At 49.0% G+C, this 15065-nt stretch overlaps 7 protein-coding genes across 7 annotated transcripts; 3 read left to right on the forward strand and 4 right to left on the reverse strand.

The window, feature by feature from the left end:
• The first annotated feature begins 919 nt into the window (after positions 1-919).
• DEU56DRAFT_427107 (kinase-like domain-containing protein) lies at positions 920-2766 on the forward strand. Its single transcript, XM_041346177.1, has 10 exons — positions 920-1223; positions 1287-1398; positions 1452-1508; positions 1560-1742; positions 1804-1834; positions 1885-1922; positions 1971-2192; positions 2244-2473; positions 2532-2661; positions 2714-2766. Exons 1-9 carry the CDS (start codon positions 1195-1197, stop codon positions 2623-2625), a joined length of 996 nt encoding a protein of 331 aa, XP_041213978.1. The 5' UTR covers positions 920-1194; the 3' UTR covers positions 2626-2661; positions 2714-2766.
• Positions 2767-2833: 67 nt separating this feature from the next.
• On the forward strand, positions 2834-5244 carry DEU56DRAFT_726039 (uncharacterized protein; the record flags this gene model as incomplete). Its single annotated transcript, XM_041347904.1, has 3 exons — positions 2834-3489; positions 3712-3769; positions 4315-5244. 3 exons carry the CDS (start codon positions 2834-2836, stop codon positions 5242-5244), a joined length of 1644 nt encoding a protein of 547 aa, XP_041213979.1.
• Positions 5245-6411: 1167 nt separating this feature from the next.
• DEU56DRAFT_951386 (general amidase) lies at positions 6412-8917 on the reverse strand (the record flags this gene model as incomplete). The annotated part of the gene is made up of 9 exons (XM_041359150.1): positions 8245-8917; positions 8029-8188; positions 7860-7972; positions 7663-7805; positions 7234-7607; positions 7140-7186; positions 6784-7085; positions 6586-6728; positions 6412-6533 (listed from the first exon to the last, which is right to left on the reverse strand). The coding sequence occupies exons 1-9, from the start codon at positions 8506-8508 to the stop codon at positions 6412-6414; spliced, it is 1668 nt and encodes a 555-aa protein (XP_041213980.1). The 5' UTR covers positions 8509-8917.
• A 178-nt stretch (positions 8918-9095) lies between these two features.
• On the reverse strand, positions 9096-10681 carry DEU56DRAFT_771622 (P-loop containing nucleoside triphosphate hydrolase protein). The gene is made up of 4 exons (XM_041351477.1): positions 10237-10681; positions 9997-10186; positions 9340-9938; positions 9096-9289 (listed from the first exon to the last, which is right to left on the reverse strand). The coding sequence occupies exons 1-3, from the start codon at positions 10309-10311 to the stop codon at positions 9433-9435; spliced, it is 771 nt and encodes a 256-aa protein (XP_041213981.1). The 5' UTR covers positions 10312-10681; the 3' UTR covers positions 9096-9289; positions 9340-9432.
• A 184-nt stretch (positions 10682-10865) lies between these two features.
• Positions 10866-12343, forward strand: DEU56DRAFT_771630 (uncharacterized protein). The gene is made up of 4 exons (XM_041351478.1): positions 10866-10943; positions 11005-11728; positions 11791-11970; positions 12023-12343. The coding sequence occupies exons 2-3, from the start codon at positions 11012-11014 to the stop codon at positions 11866-11868; spliced, it is 795 nt and encodes a 264-aa protein (XP_041213982.1). The 5' UTR covers positions 10866-10943; positions 11005-11011; the 3' UTR covers positions 11869-11970; positions 12023-12343.
• DEU56DRAFT_427214 (uncharacterized protein) lies at positions 11922-12377 on the reverse strand. Its single transcript, XM_041346179.1, has 2 exons — positions 12023-12377; positions 11922-11973 (listed from the first exon to the last, which is right to left on the reverse strand). The coding sequence occupies exon 1, from the start codon at positions 12312-12314 to the stop codon at positions 12024-12026; it is 291 nt and encodes a 96-aa protein (XP_041213983.1). The 5' UTR covers positions 12315-12377; the 3' UTR covers positions 11922-11973; position 12023.
• Positions 12378-12430: 53 nt separating this feature from the next.
• On the reverse strand, positions 12431-14998 carry DEU56DRAFT_427280 (uncharacterized protein). The gene is made up of 2 exons (XM_041346180.1): positions 14225-14998; positions 12431-14173 (listed from the first exon to the last, which is right to left on the reverse strand). The coding sequence occupies exons 1-2, from the start codon at positions 14917-14919 to the stop codon at positions 12481-12483; spliced, it is 2388 nt and encodes a 795-aa protein (XP_041213984.1). The 5' UTR covers positions 14920-14998; the 3' UTR covers positions 12431-12480.
• Between the last annotated feature and the right edge of the window lie 67 nt (positions 14999-15065).

The raw sequence follows: 15065 nt of genomic DNA on the forward strand, positions 1-15065 counted from the left end.
AAAATATGGAAAGCGTCGGGATGCGGTTTTCCAAACACGCGTGTATCACTTCCCTTCCTGATGATCCACACGCATCGCTCGCAATGCGCGCGCGTCGAAATCGGTCAAAGCAGGTCATGCGCAGCCTCTTCGATGAGTCCTATCAAAATGTAGAATACTCCTCAATTCCTGTCTAGCTCCTGCTCCATGAAATGCGCATTACGGTGTGTGGAAATTACAGACAGTAGTAGAGTTAGAATGATACTAATCATACATGGACTATAGCCCAAAAAATGTGATACATCCCATGGGCTACCCACCCACTATCCAAGATGATGTATTATCCTGCCCAGTTCTTTTTAGAGTGGCAACGACTTTAAACTCTTCCGAAGGAGTGTTAATGTCGGATATTGAAGGATGCCTATGTAAATTACATTACAACTTACTACGGAGGACCGACACATTTCATTTGGGGTATGTATTGGGAAGAGATGGGACCGGCTGCCGGGAGTGAAGTAGGATCGCGAGCGAAGAGTTCGTACTAAGACTCAGCGGGATTGATGGTAACTTCGCGGGGAGTCATGGTAGCATCAGCACTCTACTGGTGTTATTTGGGTCGCGCACGCCTGAAATAATAGGGAACGCACAGCGGGCACCGTGCAAGCACTTTGCCGTATTTGGCTTTGGCAGTGCTGGGACTGTCAGTGTCGGTATCGTGACCTTCTGGTTGCAAGAGTGCGACAAGAAGGGGGAGGAGAGGGAGGACGCGCGTGGTACAGCTTGAAGGGGGGGCCCGGTGCTGAGCGCTGAGCAGATGGGAAAATGGATTAGATTATGAAATAATTTATAACTGAAATGAATTGGAAGCGAGTGAAAATCCGTGTTCACTACCTTAGCAAGACTAGCTAGTCAGAGTCACGTTCTCATGCATGCATTTATATGTACGATGAGCCCGAGTTGTGGAAGGCAATATTCCGACATTATCCAAAGCCAAAGTATTCGTACAGGTTTTTCAATATTTCCTTACAGACCCATCGATATCCATGCCTCGAGGCTTGCTCAATTGAGGCGTATCATGCGATCAACAATAGTCAGTAGCATGCAGCTGCAGCATGCCAGGCAAACTTGTGCCTTCCTGTAGACCTCGATCAGTGCGAAAAGACCGCATCGCGAACCTCACTTCCTGAAACCCGCCTCCTCCAAAGTAGCCCACCCATGACGGAACTTCAAGTTGCACCCAAAGAGTGAGTCGTCTCCCAAATGTGCCTTGACTTTTCGTGACAGTTTGTGGCGATAACACCTAGTAGCAACTTAACATCTCAAATTTATGAGGCCTTGAAAACCGGATATCCATGTACATCTGGATCCTTTGGCGTGGTTTATCGATGTACAATCAAGGCCAGCGACGGCCCAATAGAGGTTTGTCTGGCCAATTTGTTCAAGCTCATAAATTGTCCAGCTCTATTCATCAGGTCGCAGTGAAGGTGTTCAAGGTTGATCCTGGGAGAGGGATAGAGAAGAATGAAAAAGTCAGTTTTCAGCTGGCGTTTATCGACTCAAACCATACTTACTCTATGCAGGCAACACGTCGGGAACTCATGGTGTGGCTTAGGCTGAATGACCCAACTATTGTGCCACTACTTGGCATCGCATACATCGAGCCTCCGTTTCCAGCTCTCGTTTCTCGATGGATGCCATCTGGGACATTATATACCTACATCGAGGAAGCTACCACCCTCTCCACTTCCGGTAGAGTTGCCTTGGTGAGTTCCTTGCTCATACCAATTACGCTCAATAAGTGTTTGTTGATTTTTGTGCAACCAGGCCAAGGGTGTTGCTGATGGCCTCATGTATTGTTCGTCGATGTTCGTCAAGTCGTTATTCTTATTCTTAATGTCTACCCAGTGCACTCAGAGAATGTCATTCACGGAGACCTTCATCCCGTACGTATGGTCGTCTTTGTGGATGTTGCACTCATTCATAAGCCTCAGGGGAATGTGCTCATAGATGGCTCAGGGAATCCACGTCTGACAGATTTCGGTCTCGCAACAGTCGTAGGGGACGCAGAGTTACAGTTGTCCTCAACGACCGCATCCCGCGCTTTGGATCCTCGATGGCGTGCACCTGAAGTCATTGGAATGGATCATGAATATGACCCTGGACGACCGACTTTCAAGAGTGATATCTATTCTTTTGGTGGTCTCATGTTTTTTGTGCGTTCTCGCGGGCTTTCTGTGACTCCATTCTAAGCTCTCTCCTCCCAGGTGATCTCGGGGGATGTACCATGGAAAGAGAAGAAGCCACATCAAATTTACATTGAGCTGTGGAAAAGAGCCAACCCTGCACGTCCCGACAACATCCTTGACGATTACTGGGACTTGATTCAAAGATGCTGGTATTGGGACCCAGGGGATCGCCCGAAAGCTGTAGAAGTCTTTGAATGCATCGCAACGAAAATCACCACCACTTTGGGAAAGACTGAGATGGCTGAAAGGTGTGTTGTCTTCAGATACCATTTCTGCTATAATTTTCCAACGTCAAACACTATATAGCACTATCCGGACCACCCCTCCTGAGATGGCTGACAGGTGCATAGACTTCAGATGCCGTCTGCGTCGTATTTTTCTAATTACAGACGCTGCATAGCACTATTCAAACCACCGCTCCTAAAATCGCTTCAAGGTACGTAGTCTTCAGATGTTCTTCGTTCTGTGGTTTTCTCATTGATAAGTAGGACCAAGCATGACACGACTTTTAGCAATAACCCCGCACCGGAAGGAGTGCAAGTGGTTGAGTGCCATAGCCCTCCTAAAAGGCAAGTGGTCTCCAGATACTCTGTATCTTTAGAATATCAATGAACGAGAACAGGCATAAAAATATTGTGCTCTTTGGAGAGACGGGAGCAGGCAAAAGCTCTCTTATCAACCTCATGGCGGGAGAACAGGTAGTGCACGTATCTCCTGACACGCAATACTGTGTGATGCAGTGGAAAGAGTACACCATCGGTTTCGGCGACGAGTCTTATAAGGTCTTCGAGACCATCGGACTCGAGGAATCGCAACTAGGAATCGATGACTACTTACAAGCTATTGAGGACGTCTATCGGTTCATCAAGGAATTGGATAGCCTTGGCGGCATTGATCTCCTTCTATTCTGCATTCGCGCCGGTAACATCACTGCTACGCATCAAAGCAACTACCAGCTCTTTCACGAATTCCTCTGCGAGAGGAAGGTTCCCATTGTTCTTGCGATCACGAACCTCGAAAGAGAGCGAATGATGGAGAATTGGTGGGAGAGAAACGAGAGGACCTTCGCAAAATATCAGATTCAGGTCGCTGATCATGCGTGCATCACTGCCGTCAATAGATCGGACGCGAGACACAGAGACCTTTATGCAGAATCGCGCATCACGATCCGCAGCCTTGTTGAAAAATTTACTGCCGACGGACAGAAGCAAGCATGGGTAGGAGGGGGCGACTTGTTCGTGTCGTTGATGCGCAAGCTGAAGGGGTTGCTTGTAGTGGGTTCACATGTGACAAGGAAGGATCTTGTCCCTCATCTCACGAAGTGTTGCGGTATATCTCGAGACGTTGCAAGACAAGTGGCTAATATGATCAAGCAAGACGCAGCTACTTGATCATTTCAATTTCTTTTTATGGACTATAACTTATGCTCATCCGATCGCAATTGTAGCCTTCGTTCTTGTTGATGATACGTTACACATACTACTAGTAATGAGTTGATACTAAGTATAGTTCAACCGCCGTCCGTGGAAGTCCGTAGCCCTAGAGTCTATTCGGAATTCGCCTAGCGCACACCTCTTGGTTCAATACTCTGGGGCGATTGTAAAATAGCTCGCCCATCGTGAAAGAATCACCCATCGGTATGGGTAACGCTATATATAGATATGACACTATATCCAAGTACTGACCACGGAAATGCTCCACAGTTTAGAACCATGAACATCATTATCTTTAGATCTATAGAGAAACAGGCGCGGGCAAAAGCTCCATCATGAACCTCATGGCCGGCCGACAAATTGCACACATATCGCCCGATTCCCACTAAGTTCGCCTTTTGAGCGTCTAAACCCGGGCCTCGAAGAAGAAGAAATCGCACCGAGAACACGAGGTTCCATCACATTTCGGATTGATTTCGGATGATGCATGGAGTATGTATACCCCCGGGTACCAACTCAGCCTGGTGACCTCGCTCGAATAGGATCATTCTGAGGCATTCGTCAAAGGGCACATCGCAGAACACCGTTGGGACACTGGTATGAAGCGCTATATCCAAGGGTCGAATATCGCTGACCACATAAACGCCTCCATGTAGTCTAACATGAACATCGTTATCTTTGGAGAAACAGGATCAGGCAAAAGCTCCGTCATAAACCTCATGGCCGGCCAACAGATTGCGCACATATCGCCCGACTCTCACCGCTGCACCCTGCAATGGACGGAGTACCCGATAACCTTCGAAGATGGGACTCAATATCAGGTGTTTGACACTGTTGGCCTTGAGGAGCCCCGTCTACAAACCGGAGAATACCTCTCCACAATTACAAACGCATGTGGCCTCATCAATACCTTAAGAGCGCGTGGAGGTGTCAACCTCTTGCTCTTCTGTATACGTGGAGGTAGAGTCACGGCAACCATGCAGAGAAACTACAGGTTATTCTTCGAATTTCTCTGTGAGGAAAAAGTCCCGCTCGCGCTAGTCGTCACAAACCTCGAGAGGGAGACAAACATGGAAGATTGGTACACGCGGTATGCGGATCACTTGGAGAAGTATAACATTAGGTCCGCAGGACATGCATGCATAACCGCGGCGAATTCTCTCGACGGGAGGCATAAAGACAAGTATGTGGAGTCGCGTGGAATACTCCGTAGAGTGGTTGAGGCTCATTGCAACGCACCCATGGAAGGGTGGACCGGTGGACAAGGACGGCTTGCTTCGTTGGACTTTGTAACTGGCCGTTTCAAGAAGACGGATATCATTGGGATTCTCACAAAACGACGCGGAATGACCAAAGAAGTGGCTCGGCAGGTGGCACAGCAGATCAAAGGCGACAGCCTACTGCAGGAGACGGATATCATTGGGTTTCTCACAAAACGATGCGGAATGACCAAAGAAGTGGCTCGGCAGGTGGCACAGCAGATCAGAGGCGACAGCTTACCGCAGACGATGAATCGGATCCACGGTAACACGCCAGTCTCTTCAGCCATAAGAGTCACAGGTCTACAACAGGTTCGTGAACTGTGAACTCAGTCAATAGATGGTTGATGTCCTATAGGAAAATCAAAGTCGACCGCGTAACGTGGTGATCTTGGGGGAGAGTGGAGTGGGCAAAAGCTCGCTCATAAACCTCATTATGGACCGCGATGTAGCGAGAACATGCCCTGATGCCCTCTCATGCACCGTTGACATTGCTTCATACAATGCGACGATTTGCGGGCAATGTTTCAGGCTGTGGGATACAGTAGGTAGGCATTCGTTCACTCCGAGATTTGTGAACAGAGTGGATTGATAACCATATCGTCAGGGTTAAACGAGGGCTCCGAGGGCAGAGTGCCTGCAGCTATGGCTGCAAACAAGTTGAACCTATTCCTCGGTGGCCTGAACAAGGGAGACGTCCATCTCCTTGTGAATTGCGTGCGCGGAACGCGAGTCACAAAAGCTATGCGAACCAATTACCAAATGTTCTCATCAGCCATCGGTGGCAGCAAGGTGCCCACTGTTATCGTAGCGACGTGCCTGGAAGACTTCCATCCAGTGATGACAGAGTGGTGGAATCAGAACAAGGACCAGCTTGTGAAATATGGAATGCATTTCTCTGGATATGCTTGTGTCACAACTCTGCCGTTTGAACACGCGGTGTCCCAGGAATTACGTCAACGTCGTTCACAATCCTACAAAGACGTTTGCAAACTCATTCTGGACCATTGTTCGCAGACCCCTCACGAGGCATAGAGCACTAAGCACTGCACTTATCAACGTTCAATGATGGTTCCTCACGATTTTGCTACGGGGGTTAGCTTGGTTTGTACATCAGAGGATCAGGATGTCTTATAATTACAGGCACCTTCATATGCCAATACCGTGACTGTACGTAGAGATACGCACATACCTTCGACGTGATCTATCATCTACGTGTCACTAAGCTTCGAAGACAGGTGTGACCTGTGAGATCTTGAGACCTCAGAAACGTTTGCTGGCTATTTTCCACTGGTGCTGGTTGTGAAGTTGTCAACGCGTCAACGAACAAGATGACCTGGACGATGTCGAGTGCGAGTGCGAGAGCTATTGGGAATGCTGCTCATGTATAGCTGCTGCGGTAACGAGACTCAATATTGGACAGGTATTTTTTGCGAACGATTTGTTGTTTACAATGATACAGTGGGTTTGCGATTGGTATACCTTGAATTATCATTACTTGACAGCTGCCAGCGCCGCATCGACAATCTCGGTCATTTTGATGACTGCCTCTTCCTCCAGAGTCCGACCCACGAGCTGTAAGCAAACAGGCGCGTTCTTGAATCTCTCCGGGTCGTCTGAATTAATCATCAGCCCGTCAAAATGCTGATAGAGAGAGAGAGTACTCACACATGTCGTAAATGCTCTTATCAAAGTCGTCATAGAAAACATGAGGAGGCTTCTTCGCATCAAGAATGGGGTCGACAGTGGTCACAGGGAAAGTTGCAGCGGGATAGTCGAGCGCATTCCAAACCGTCGTGTAATTAGTGTACCTGTACATTATTTCTCATTGATAATTCATCACTCCGCGAAAGCACAGACACCGACCTGTTCTTTCCATGGGGCGTCGCTGTATACGATGAGGCTGGACAGATGATAGCGTCGACAGGTCGCCCTGTACCAGTCTCTGATGTAGTTGCTTCCCAATGGTCCAAATATTCTTTCCGGGTATCTTTGCGCAGTTTCTGCGCTTGCCAGAGCTGGTATGCAGTAATACCGATCTTCTTCGGACGGAAGGGTAGCACCGGACCATCCGAGTTATCTAGCTCCATCGTTGAAATTATTGGTTCCCCTGAAACAGAGGTTGTGATCATGTAGTCTTCAGCGGAGGCGGCGTTCCAGATATTCCGCTGCATGGGGCTACTAGGTCAATAGACAGTACACTTAAAGACATAACTCCTTGCCGTAGTATCTGCAAGCAACCTGTGCTTGATTGGCTTCCAGTCGATGACTACCGCTAAATAAGCAAATGCAGCAAAGGAATCAATTGAGAAAAACCTTTGTGGCCTGCCTTCTCGAGAGCCGCTTTGGTGACTTCCAGAGACCTCCTGATAGGCGGGTGGGGCACAACGACACCATCATCCCACATGATCGCAAAGCACAGATCCTTGCCGGATCCGTGGTCCGCGAGATTATATTCGTCTTCCTGCCATTTCTTCCTAACCGCAAGAGGGTCTTTGAGCCATGGCTTAGCATTGACAACAGCTTTCATAAAGGCTTTGACCCCGCCGACACTATTTGTCATGGGACCGAATACGGACTGAACCGAATCTTGGCCCTCGAGTGAGTTGAGGGCGCCACAGTATGGTACACGCCCGTATGACGGTCTCAGGCTGTACAAGCCGCAGAATGAGGCAGGAATGCGAATAGAACTGTCGAGAGGGCGTCAGAACGTTACACCAATGGTACTTCCAAATCCAATCCTACCCCCCGATATCAGAACCCACCCCCAAAGGGCTTCCTTTAAGGGCAACCAAGGCGCCTTCTCCTCCTGAGGACCCACCCGGGGTTAGAGCGCGGTTGTGTGGGTTAGTCGTCCGCCCGAAGATATTATTGAAGGATTCTGGCCACTGAAGAGACTTCTAGCCCCCGAGTAGCAACATCAATGTTGAGGGTGCACTTACCATGACTGTCTGCGGAAGGTTGGTGCGGACGAATGGCACGGCTCCGCACTCGATCAGAATATCGACCAGTACTGCGTTTTTCTCTGCGTACCGCCCAATCCACGAGATGTAACCTGATGCCAGTGACTCATGATTTGTCGGACCCAGGTGATCGTCGATCATTACTTACCCATAGTAGTTTCTAGTCCCTTGATACATAGTTGGTCCTTTAGAGAGATCGGCAGCCCGTGGAGGGGACCAACGACCTTCCCTGTCTGTCTAAAGTGATCATCGAGTTCAGCAGCTCGGGCTAATGCGCGATCAACAAAAATTTCCGTCAAGCAGTTGACCTCATTGGCCGGTGAATACAATCTCGTCAAGTAAATGCCCACGCAAATTGGCTCACGAGCTGGTGGGCGACAATGGCCCTCTTGTAGAACGCAGTGGTCACGTCTACAGCTGTCCATTCGCCACACGCGAGTTTCTCCAGCAAAACTTCCACCGAAGTGTTGGAAATATCAATTTCTCGTGCAGTCAAAAGGCCGCACGTCTCCGGGAAACCAGTCACGTCCAGAGTAGAGTCTGGAGGTGGGGACACAAGCCACTCCTGCGGAATGGACTTTAGTTGCCTCTGCTTCTTCTCTGCAACGAGTTCGGTCCAATGAGGCATGTTGCTGGGGAACGGAGTGGGACGGGGGCGATATCAAGACCTGAAACTTGACAAGAGATAAGACGGATAGGTGGATGAAAGGCTCTCCGCAATTGATATTAATAACGTTAAAGATAAGACTTGTAAAAGAACGCTGATAGTAATACTCGAGGAAGCTTCTCCATTTCCTTCACTGAGGACGTCACGGTTCGGAGCGAGAGACTGCAGCCGATGCTGAGCGATGAGCACCTGCTCAGGCCGGTCACTACACAACATATGCGCCTTAAGGTGCGCTGTTCGCCTGATAAGAGAAACCAAATATGGTGATTGGGCTTGTGGCAAGAAGGCATTACTTGCAACACATTGGGTGAATTTGGCCAACAGTGACGCGAGCTAAGGGACGGGTGCCCGATGGCCAGGTCAAGGCAAGGTTTCGACCATCATCACGTTTTTCCGAGGTTTATTATATGACCAAAAGATATATATTTTCATATAAAATAGATCTACATTTGGCAAATTATGGAGCCGCCAATGCATCCGAGTGTGCGAGTTGTGCGCCTCTTTTACGAAATTTGGGCCGAATGGCGGAATATTGATCTATCATTAATATTCCTTCCTCTGACAAATTTTACACCACTTATACCGATGGCGGTGACATCCTCGAGGTCTGCATACTTATCGCAATTGGCGATGCACCCGGCACTGGCTATCGCAATTGGCGATGCACCGGGCACTGGCACGTTGGTCGGGTACTCCCATCGGATCATGTAGACATTGCGTAATGTAAGTACGAAAGAATTGAGTAAGTGGTAAAAGTTAAAAGCTCAATATCACACTAATAGTACTTTGGAGCCAGTATCCTGTTCACTGATTACTTGGGCCTAGGTTTGTACGAGAACCACCTATAGCAAAGATGATTGTAAGGGCATCCTGGTCACGGGGGGCTCATCCAACAAAACGAGCTAATTTCTGCAGCAAAATCGTGAGGAAGTTTCGTTGGTCTGTGATAATATCCGTGCCCCATGCCTTGTGAGGGGTCTGCGAGCAATGGTCAAGAATACATCTACGAACGTCTTCGTAGGACTGTGTACGACGTTGGTGAATATCCGAGGACTCTGCGGGTTCATCTTTCAAAGTCGTGACACAAGCATATCCAGAGAAATGCATTCCATACGTCGCAAGCTCGTCCTTGTTCTTGTGCCACCACTCTGCCATCACTGGACGGAAGTCTTCCAGACAAGTCACCACAACAATAGTGGGCACTTTGCTATCATGGATGGCTGCCGAGAATATTTTGTAGTGGGTCTGCAGTGCCTTAATTGCTCGCGTTCCGCGCACGCAATATACAAGAAGATGGACACCGTCTTCCTGGTGTAGGCTGCGGAGGAATGTGGTCAAGTTCCTTTTCGCCTTGGCCGCAGGCACGGTGCCTTCTGAGCCCTCGTTTAACCCTGATGGTATGATCATTAAGCCGTTCTAGCCCCAAACCTCGCGTGAAAGAATGCATACCTGCTGTCTCCCACAGCCTAAAGTATTGCCCGCTGATCGTCACATCATATGGAGCATGTGTAGTAGTACATGCGAGGGCATCAGGAGATGTTTTCGCTACATCACGGCCCATAATGAGGTTTATGAGCGAGCTTTTGCCTACACCACTTTCCCCATAGAGTACCACGTTACGCGGTCGACCATGATATCCCTACAAGAGACATCAACCGCATCCATTGACCGATCTCACAGATCACGAACCTGCTGTGATACCGAGTCTGTACTCCTTGTGTCTACTGCGCTTGTCGTGTCTGTGGAGCCGTGGCTGTCAGACATCTTCTCGAATCTCCGGTAGACCCAATTAGTCTTGCAAAAAGCGAGAGGAGTCCACGAGCTTACGAACCAGTAAGCTTATTGAAGAGATGGATAACGCCGGCTGTTGGGCGTTTAATTAATGAATTGCCTCCGTGGCACCCGCGCTTTCTGCCAGGACGAATGTGTTGCGCCCTATAGCACCACGACTATTAGGGCTGCAAGGGGAGCATAAATAGCAAGATCTAGAGAACATCCAAGAACTTCGACATCAAAACGTGGCGTCTCTGCGAGCATTGAAATAACAGCTAGGTTGCTTTTTGGACTCTGGTGATGGGCATGGTGTGTGCATGTCCACTTAGACCCTGCCATTCGCTGCGACTTTAGACATGACTGTGTGTCGCCGAAAGATAGATCAGGGAAACGGTGGCTGCCAGAAGTTGGGTGCCGACAATACTTACCTTTTGAGCGTCTAAACTTCGAAGATGATGTAAAAAATATCGCACCAAGAACACGAGGCTTGACCGTCCATGTTTCATTTCGGATGGGTTTCGGACGGTATATCTATATCCCAGCTACAAATAGGATCATTCTACTAGTAGTGCATTTGCCAAAAGGCACAGCGTAGAATCAACCCAGGACATCGTTGGGACACTGGTATGTAGCGCTATATCCAAGGGTCGAATATCGCTGACCACATAAACGCCCCCATATGTAGTCTAACATGAACATCGTTATCTTTGGAGAAACAGGAGCAGGCAAAAGCTCCGTCATAAACCTCATGGCTGGCCAACAGATTGCGCACATATCGCCCGATTCTCACCGCTGCACCCTGCAATGGACGGAGTACCCCATAACCTTCGAAAATGGGACTCAATACCAGGTGTTTGACACTGTTGGCCTTGAGGAGCCCCGTCTACAAACCGGAGAATACCTCTCCACAATTACAAACGCATGTGGCCTCATCAATACCTTAAGAGCGCGTGGAGGTGTCAACCTCTTGCTCTTCTGTATACGTGGAGGTAGAGTCACGGCAACCATGCAGAGCAACTACAGGTTATTCTTCGAATTTCTCTGCGAGGAAAAAGTCCCGCTCGCGCTAGTCGTCACAAACCTCGAGAGGGAGACAGACATGGAAGATTGGTACACGCGGAATGTGGATCACTTGGAGAAGTATAACATTAGGTCCGCAGGACATGCATGCATAACCGCGGCGAATTCTCTCGACGGGAGGCATAAAGACAAGTATAAGGAGTCGCGCGGAATACTCCGTAGAGTGGTTGAGGCTCATTGCAACGCACCTATGGAAGGGTGGACCGGTGGACAAGGATGGCTTGCTTCGTTCCTTGCCAAGCTTGTGGACTTTGTAACTGGACGTCCCAAGAAGTCGGATGTCATTGGGATCCTCACAAAACGATGTGGAATGACCAAGCAGATAGCTCTGGAGGTGGCGCAGCAGATTAGTAGAAGCGACAATTGACCGTAGTATACTCTCGGACTTACCATTACCAGTCCCTCGCACGAGTACCAAGCGCACATATGGTAAACATTATATCACCCCAGGCTACGACGATCACTTGAGCTAGCGCAATACATTGATTTGAGCAACGACGGGAAGATGAAGAACATTGAATAACAAGATCGCCGAATGAGCAACGACATATTCGTATCTTTCACAACTAGCTGCTTCGAGACAACGTCAGTAAAGAGTCGTGGAGGTAGCTTATTAACATACCTCAATCAGACAAACTCCTCAACACATCTACTAACTCTTCTTGCACCGTCTCAATCCTTGTCGCTTGCTTTTGCGCTTCTCCTGAATTGTGCATTCTCAACGCCGTCCGCGCTTCCCTTACGAATGCGTATGATTGTATCGTGGACTCTTCGACCCCTTCAACCTCTCTCGGGGCCTGTGAGGGCGCCGCATCCTCAGAAATCAGACCGGAGAGGTCTACGGAAGAAGCGCGCAGAAGAGCAAGGTCTCGTAGGGTGTCATGAAGAGGAAGAGGTGTGCTTTTTGATGTCATGATCAGAGTCCAAACAACTAAGCACCTCGAAGTCACAACGCCAGTTTTGACTTTCTGGGCACGTGAGCAAACGCGAGTACAACATACATAGTATTCATTTTCATTTTCAATTACAACATGTCTGAATATTCAATCGTAATACACAAGCGTCACAAAGCAATAAAAACTATGTCCTAAGCGGAGAAGTTGCGCACGCGAACAAGTCCATAGAGTCATCAGAAGCCAACACGACCGCAGGAGGGTAAACAGATAGTTTCCGTGATAACGAAGGCCTGGATTGTTTGGAGCTGGGCAACAAGCTGGTTGTGGGAGATTTGAGATCATGTAGATTAACCCTAGTCTTTTGGGCATCCATCAGAATTGAAGAGAAGTTGGAGTGGCGCGGTTTGAGTACTGGTCGACGTTCCGCCATGGGCGAACTTGGCATAAGATTCTCTTTTTCATTTTCTCCACTCCACCAAGAACAATCATTTGAATCTCCCGCGACGTTTTTGCTTCCACGCGAGGAAGGTGAGGAAAAATCGCAAGCCCTGGATGCGGTAGACCCCATCGCAGACCTCACGGACTTGCGTGGAACAGTGTCACGAGAGGAGCCGTGAGTCGCATATCGATGAGCGCCTCTGCGCAACAAACGTTTAATGAAAACCGGGCTCTCGTGCGAAACAACATGTGCAGTCTTCCGCTTTTTCTTCACGTGAGCAGGCGTCTTGCGGATCCAGCAGCCAACCATTTCCTCCCATTCCCATTCCCCACTCGGTCTACGATGGTGCGCACCGCAGGATTTCTTGCTCTGTCCTGGTAGGCGAACGGCTGGGCTGCTATCGGGTGGACCAGCTCCGAATAACCGGCGCTCAGCCTCGTCCACACCATCAATCAAGAGAAGCTTGATTCTCTGAATGTCTTTTGAGGTGCCTTTCGGGGTGCTCTCGAAGACACGAAGGGCGCAAGCCCACAGGGAAGCATCCAGCTGGAGTAGATTGTGAATCTGCAAAACCGAAGAGGATCGTTGTAGTGACGTCGTAAAATCTTCCGCGGAACCTCGATGCATATGCTCAACGAGCCGAGTGAACGTTGTGGGAATAGGTGAAACCCCACGAAGCAAATGCAAGAGACGTGAATCATAATCCGCCGGTGAATATGCAACGTGGAGGTGTGTGGCGAGTATCGTGATTGCGTCAGGTAGTTCATCTTGAGATGGTTGAGATGAAGCACCCAGCCTCAGGGTGTGCATTTCGTAGCTTCGACATCGGTCGAGTAACATAACGATGGAGTCAATATCGGGATGGAATTCACCTGCAAGTTCTGCAGAGGTACTAGCGGTAACTGCAAACAGCCTGTTCATCCAATCACGCAAGCGGTCGCGAATAGCCACAATGTCTAGGTTTTCCTTCTCCTTCCCCTTTCCGGACCGCACCGAGTGACAATCATGGATGGTTTCAACCAGAGAATCCAGGAGGGTAACAAACGAGTCGATGTCGATCACCTCGACACTGCGAGAGAACCTAGTGACCGCTTTGCATGCCCATAAAGAGACGTCTGATTGAGCTAGAGTGTCTACAACCGCTCGCGAGAACGTTGAGATTGAGAATAGTGGAAGGGTACTGGAAGGCATAGTGTCGCTGTTCCCGGATACCCATTTAGCGAAAAGATCGGCAAGGTAGGAGACATGTCCTGGGTGTGTGATTGGAGGAGGAGAGGTCGTGGACTGGAAGGCAATTTCAAGGATTATGCTGAGCAACCGACGGGACTCGTGAACTAGACCAAAAGACAAGCAGATGTCCAGAAGAGTGCTGACAAGCGTGTGGTGATGCGGACAAATTGCTAGCACAAGGAAAAGCGCATGGGACGCGATTGAATGTCTGCAGGGGGATGAGATGAGACTCCGCATATAAATGGCTAGACCCACTCACCTTCGATAGTAGGTCGGAATAGTGTCATAGATGTCCTCCACAGTTTTCATCAGCTCATCTTCATCTACGGCTTCCTCGTCACGTGTTCCGGTGCCACTGAGCGGAACATTCTCTCCGACTACGAAGCAGCACATAGCTGCCAGGCTGGGGATTGACTCCCCTTGCACTGTTCCGTGCGTGACCTGAAGGAGACATCGAAAAGCACCAGAAACTGCGTATATCAAACGAGAAAGCTCCAGGTCTTCTGCTCTGTCGAAATATAACCTCCCACTAGTGGCAGAGGGCGGTTGGCGAAGGAGGGCAAGGGGTGGAAGGGATTCAAGTGGCCAATCTTGATTATGTGACAAGTACGTGCTGCGAGACGCACTATGTCGAGCGGTGGTCAAAAACTTGCTCAAACTCAAGCATTTGTTGCGCAAAGGTCTCAGCAATCGGTTGATGCGCGATGTGGTGAGGTGGCTACCACTGGCATCAGTCGCTGAACAAATTGGCATGAGCAGCCTGCAGATGCAATCAAGCGCTGCACAACTAATCGAAGAGTTTGGAGGAGAACCAGAAAATTCGGGTGTAAAACGGGTCGCGTGCACAAGCTCCAAGTTACAAGTCCAGTGATGATGAAGTTGGAAATTGAAACCAGCACCATGAATGACACTCCACGTGACCGAAAATCCATAAAATCCACAGTTGACACGCATAAAAAATGTACGAAGCACGCATACAAATGATGGTACAATAATGATGCTAGCAACATAGTTGGGGTGTTTGGGTATGGTAAAGATGATTAAGTTAAAAAAGAAAAGACAGGAAAGAGAGCAGAAGAAAAACAATTAGAAGCCCTAAC

This window comes from Suillus clintonianus, assembly GCF_016758775.1.
Source record: "Suillus clintonianus strain FC179 chromosome Unknown DEU56scaffold_5, whole genome shotgun sequence".
Classification (NCBI taxonomy): Eukaryota; Fungi; Basidiomycota; class Agaricomycetes; order Boletales; family Suillaceae; genus Suillus; species Suillus clintonianus.

What these genes read in the sequence shown, in the direction of transcription:
- DEU56DRAFT_427107 (XM_041346177.1), top strand. Translation starts at nt 1,195, where the DNA reads ATGACGGAACTTCAAGTTGCACCCAAAGA. An exon ending in CTTCCGGTAGAGTTGCCTTG is followed by an intron (nt 1,743 to 1,803) that starts GTGAGTTCCTTG and finishes TTGTGCAACCAG; the next exon opens with GCCAAGGGTGTTGCTGATGG. An exon ending in TGCTGATGGCCTCATGTATT is followed by an intron (nt 1,835 to 1,884) that starts GTTCGTCGATGT and finishes ATGTCTACCCAG; the next exon opens with TGCACTCAGAGAATGTCATT.
- DEU56DRAFT_771622 (XM_041351477.1), bottom strand. Translation starts at nt 10,311, where the DNA reads ATGTCTGACAGCCACGGCTCCACAGACACGACAAGCGCAGTAGACACA. An exon ending in CAGACTCGGTATCACAGCAG is followed by an intron (nt 10,187 to 10,236) that starts GTTCGTGATCTG and finishes TGTCTCTTGTAG; the next exon opens with GGATATCATGGTCGACCGCG. An exon ending in TAGGCTGTGGGAGACAGCAG is followed by an intron (nt 9,939 to 9,996) that starts GTATGCATTCTT and finishes TCATACCATCAG; the next exon opens with GGTTAAACGAGGGCTCAGAA.
- DEU56DRAFT_771630 (XM_041351478.1), top strand. Translation starts at nt 11,012, where the DNA reads ATGAACATCGTTATCTTTGGAGAAACAGGAGCAGGCAAAAGCTCCGTC. An exon ending in GAATGACCAAGCAGATAGCT is followed by an intron (nt 11,729 to 11,790) that starts CTGGAGGTGGCG and finishes TCTCGGACTTAC; the next exon opens with CATTACCAGTCCCTCGCACG.
- DEU56DRAFT_427214 (XM_041346179.1), bottom strand. Translation starts at nt 12,314, where the DNA reads ATGACATCAAAAAGCACACCTCTTCCTCTTCATGACACCCTACGAGAC.
- DEU56DRAFT_427280 (XM_041346180.1), bottom strand. Translation starts at nt 14,919, where the DNA reads ATGCGTGTCAACTGTGGATTTTATGGATTTTCGGTCACGTGGAGTGTC. An exon ending in ATTCCGACCTACTATCGAAG is followed by an intron (nt 14,174 to 14,224) that starts GTGAGTGGGTCT and finishes ATCCCCCTGCAG; the next exon opens with ACATTCAATCGCGTCCCATG.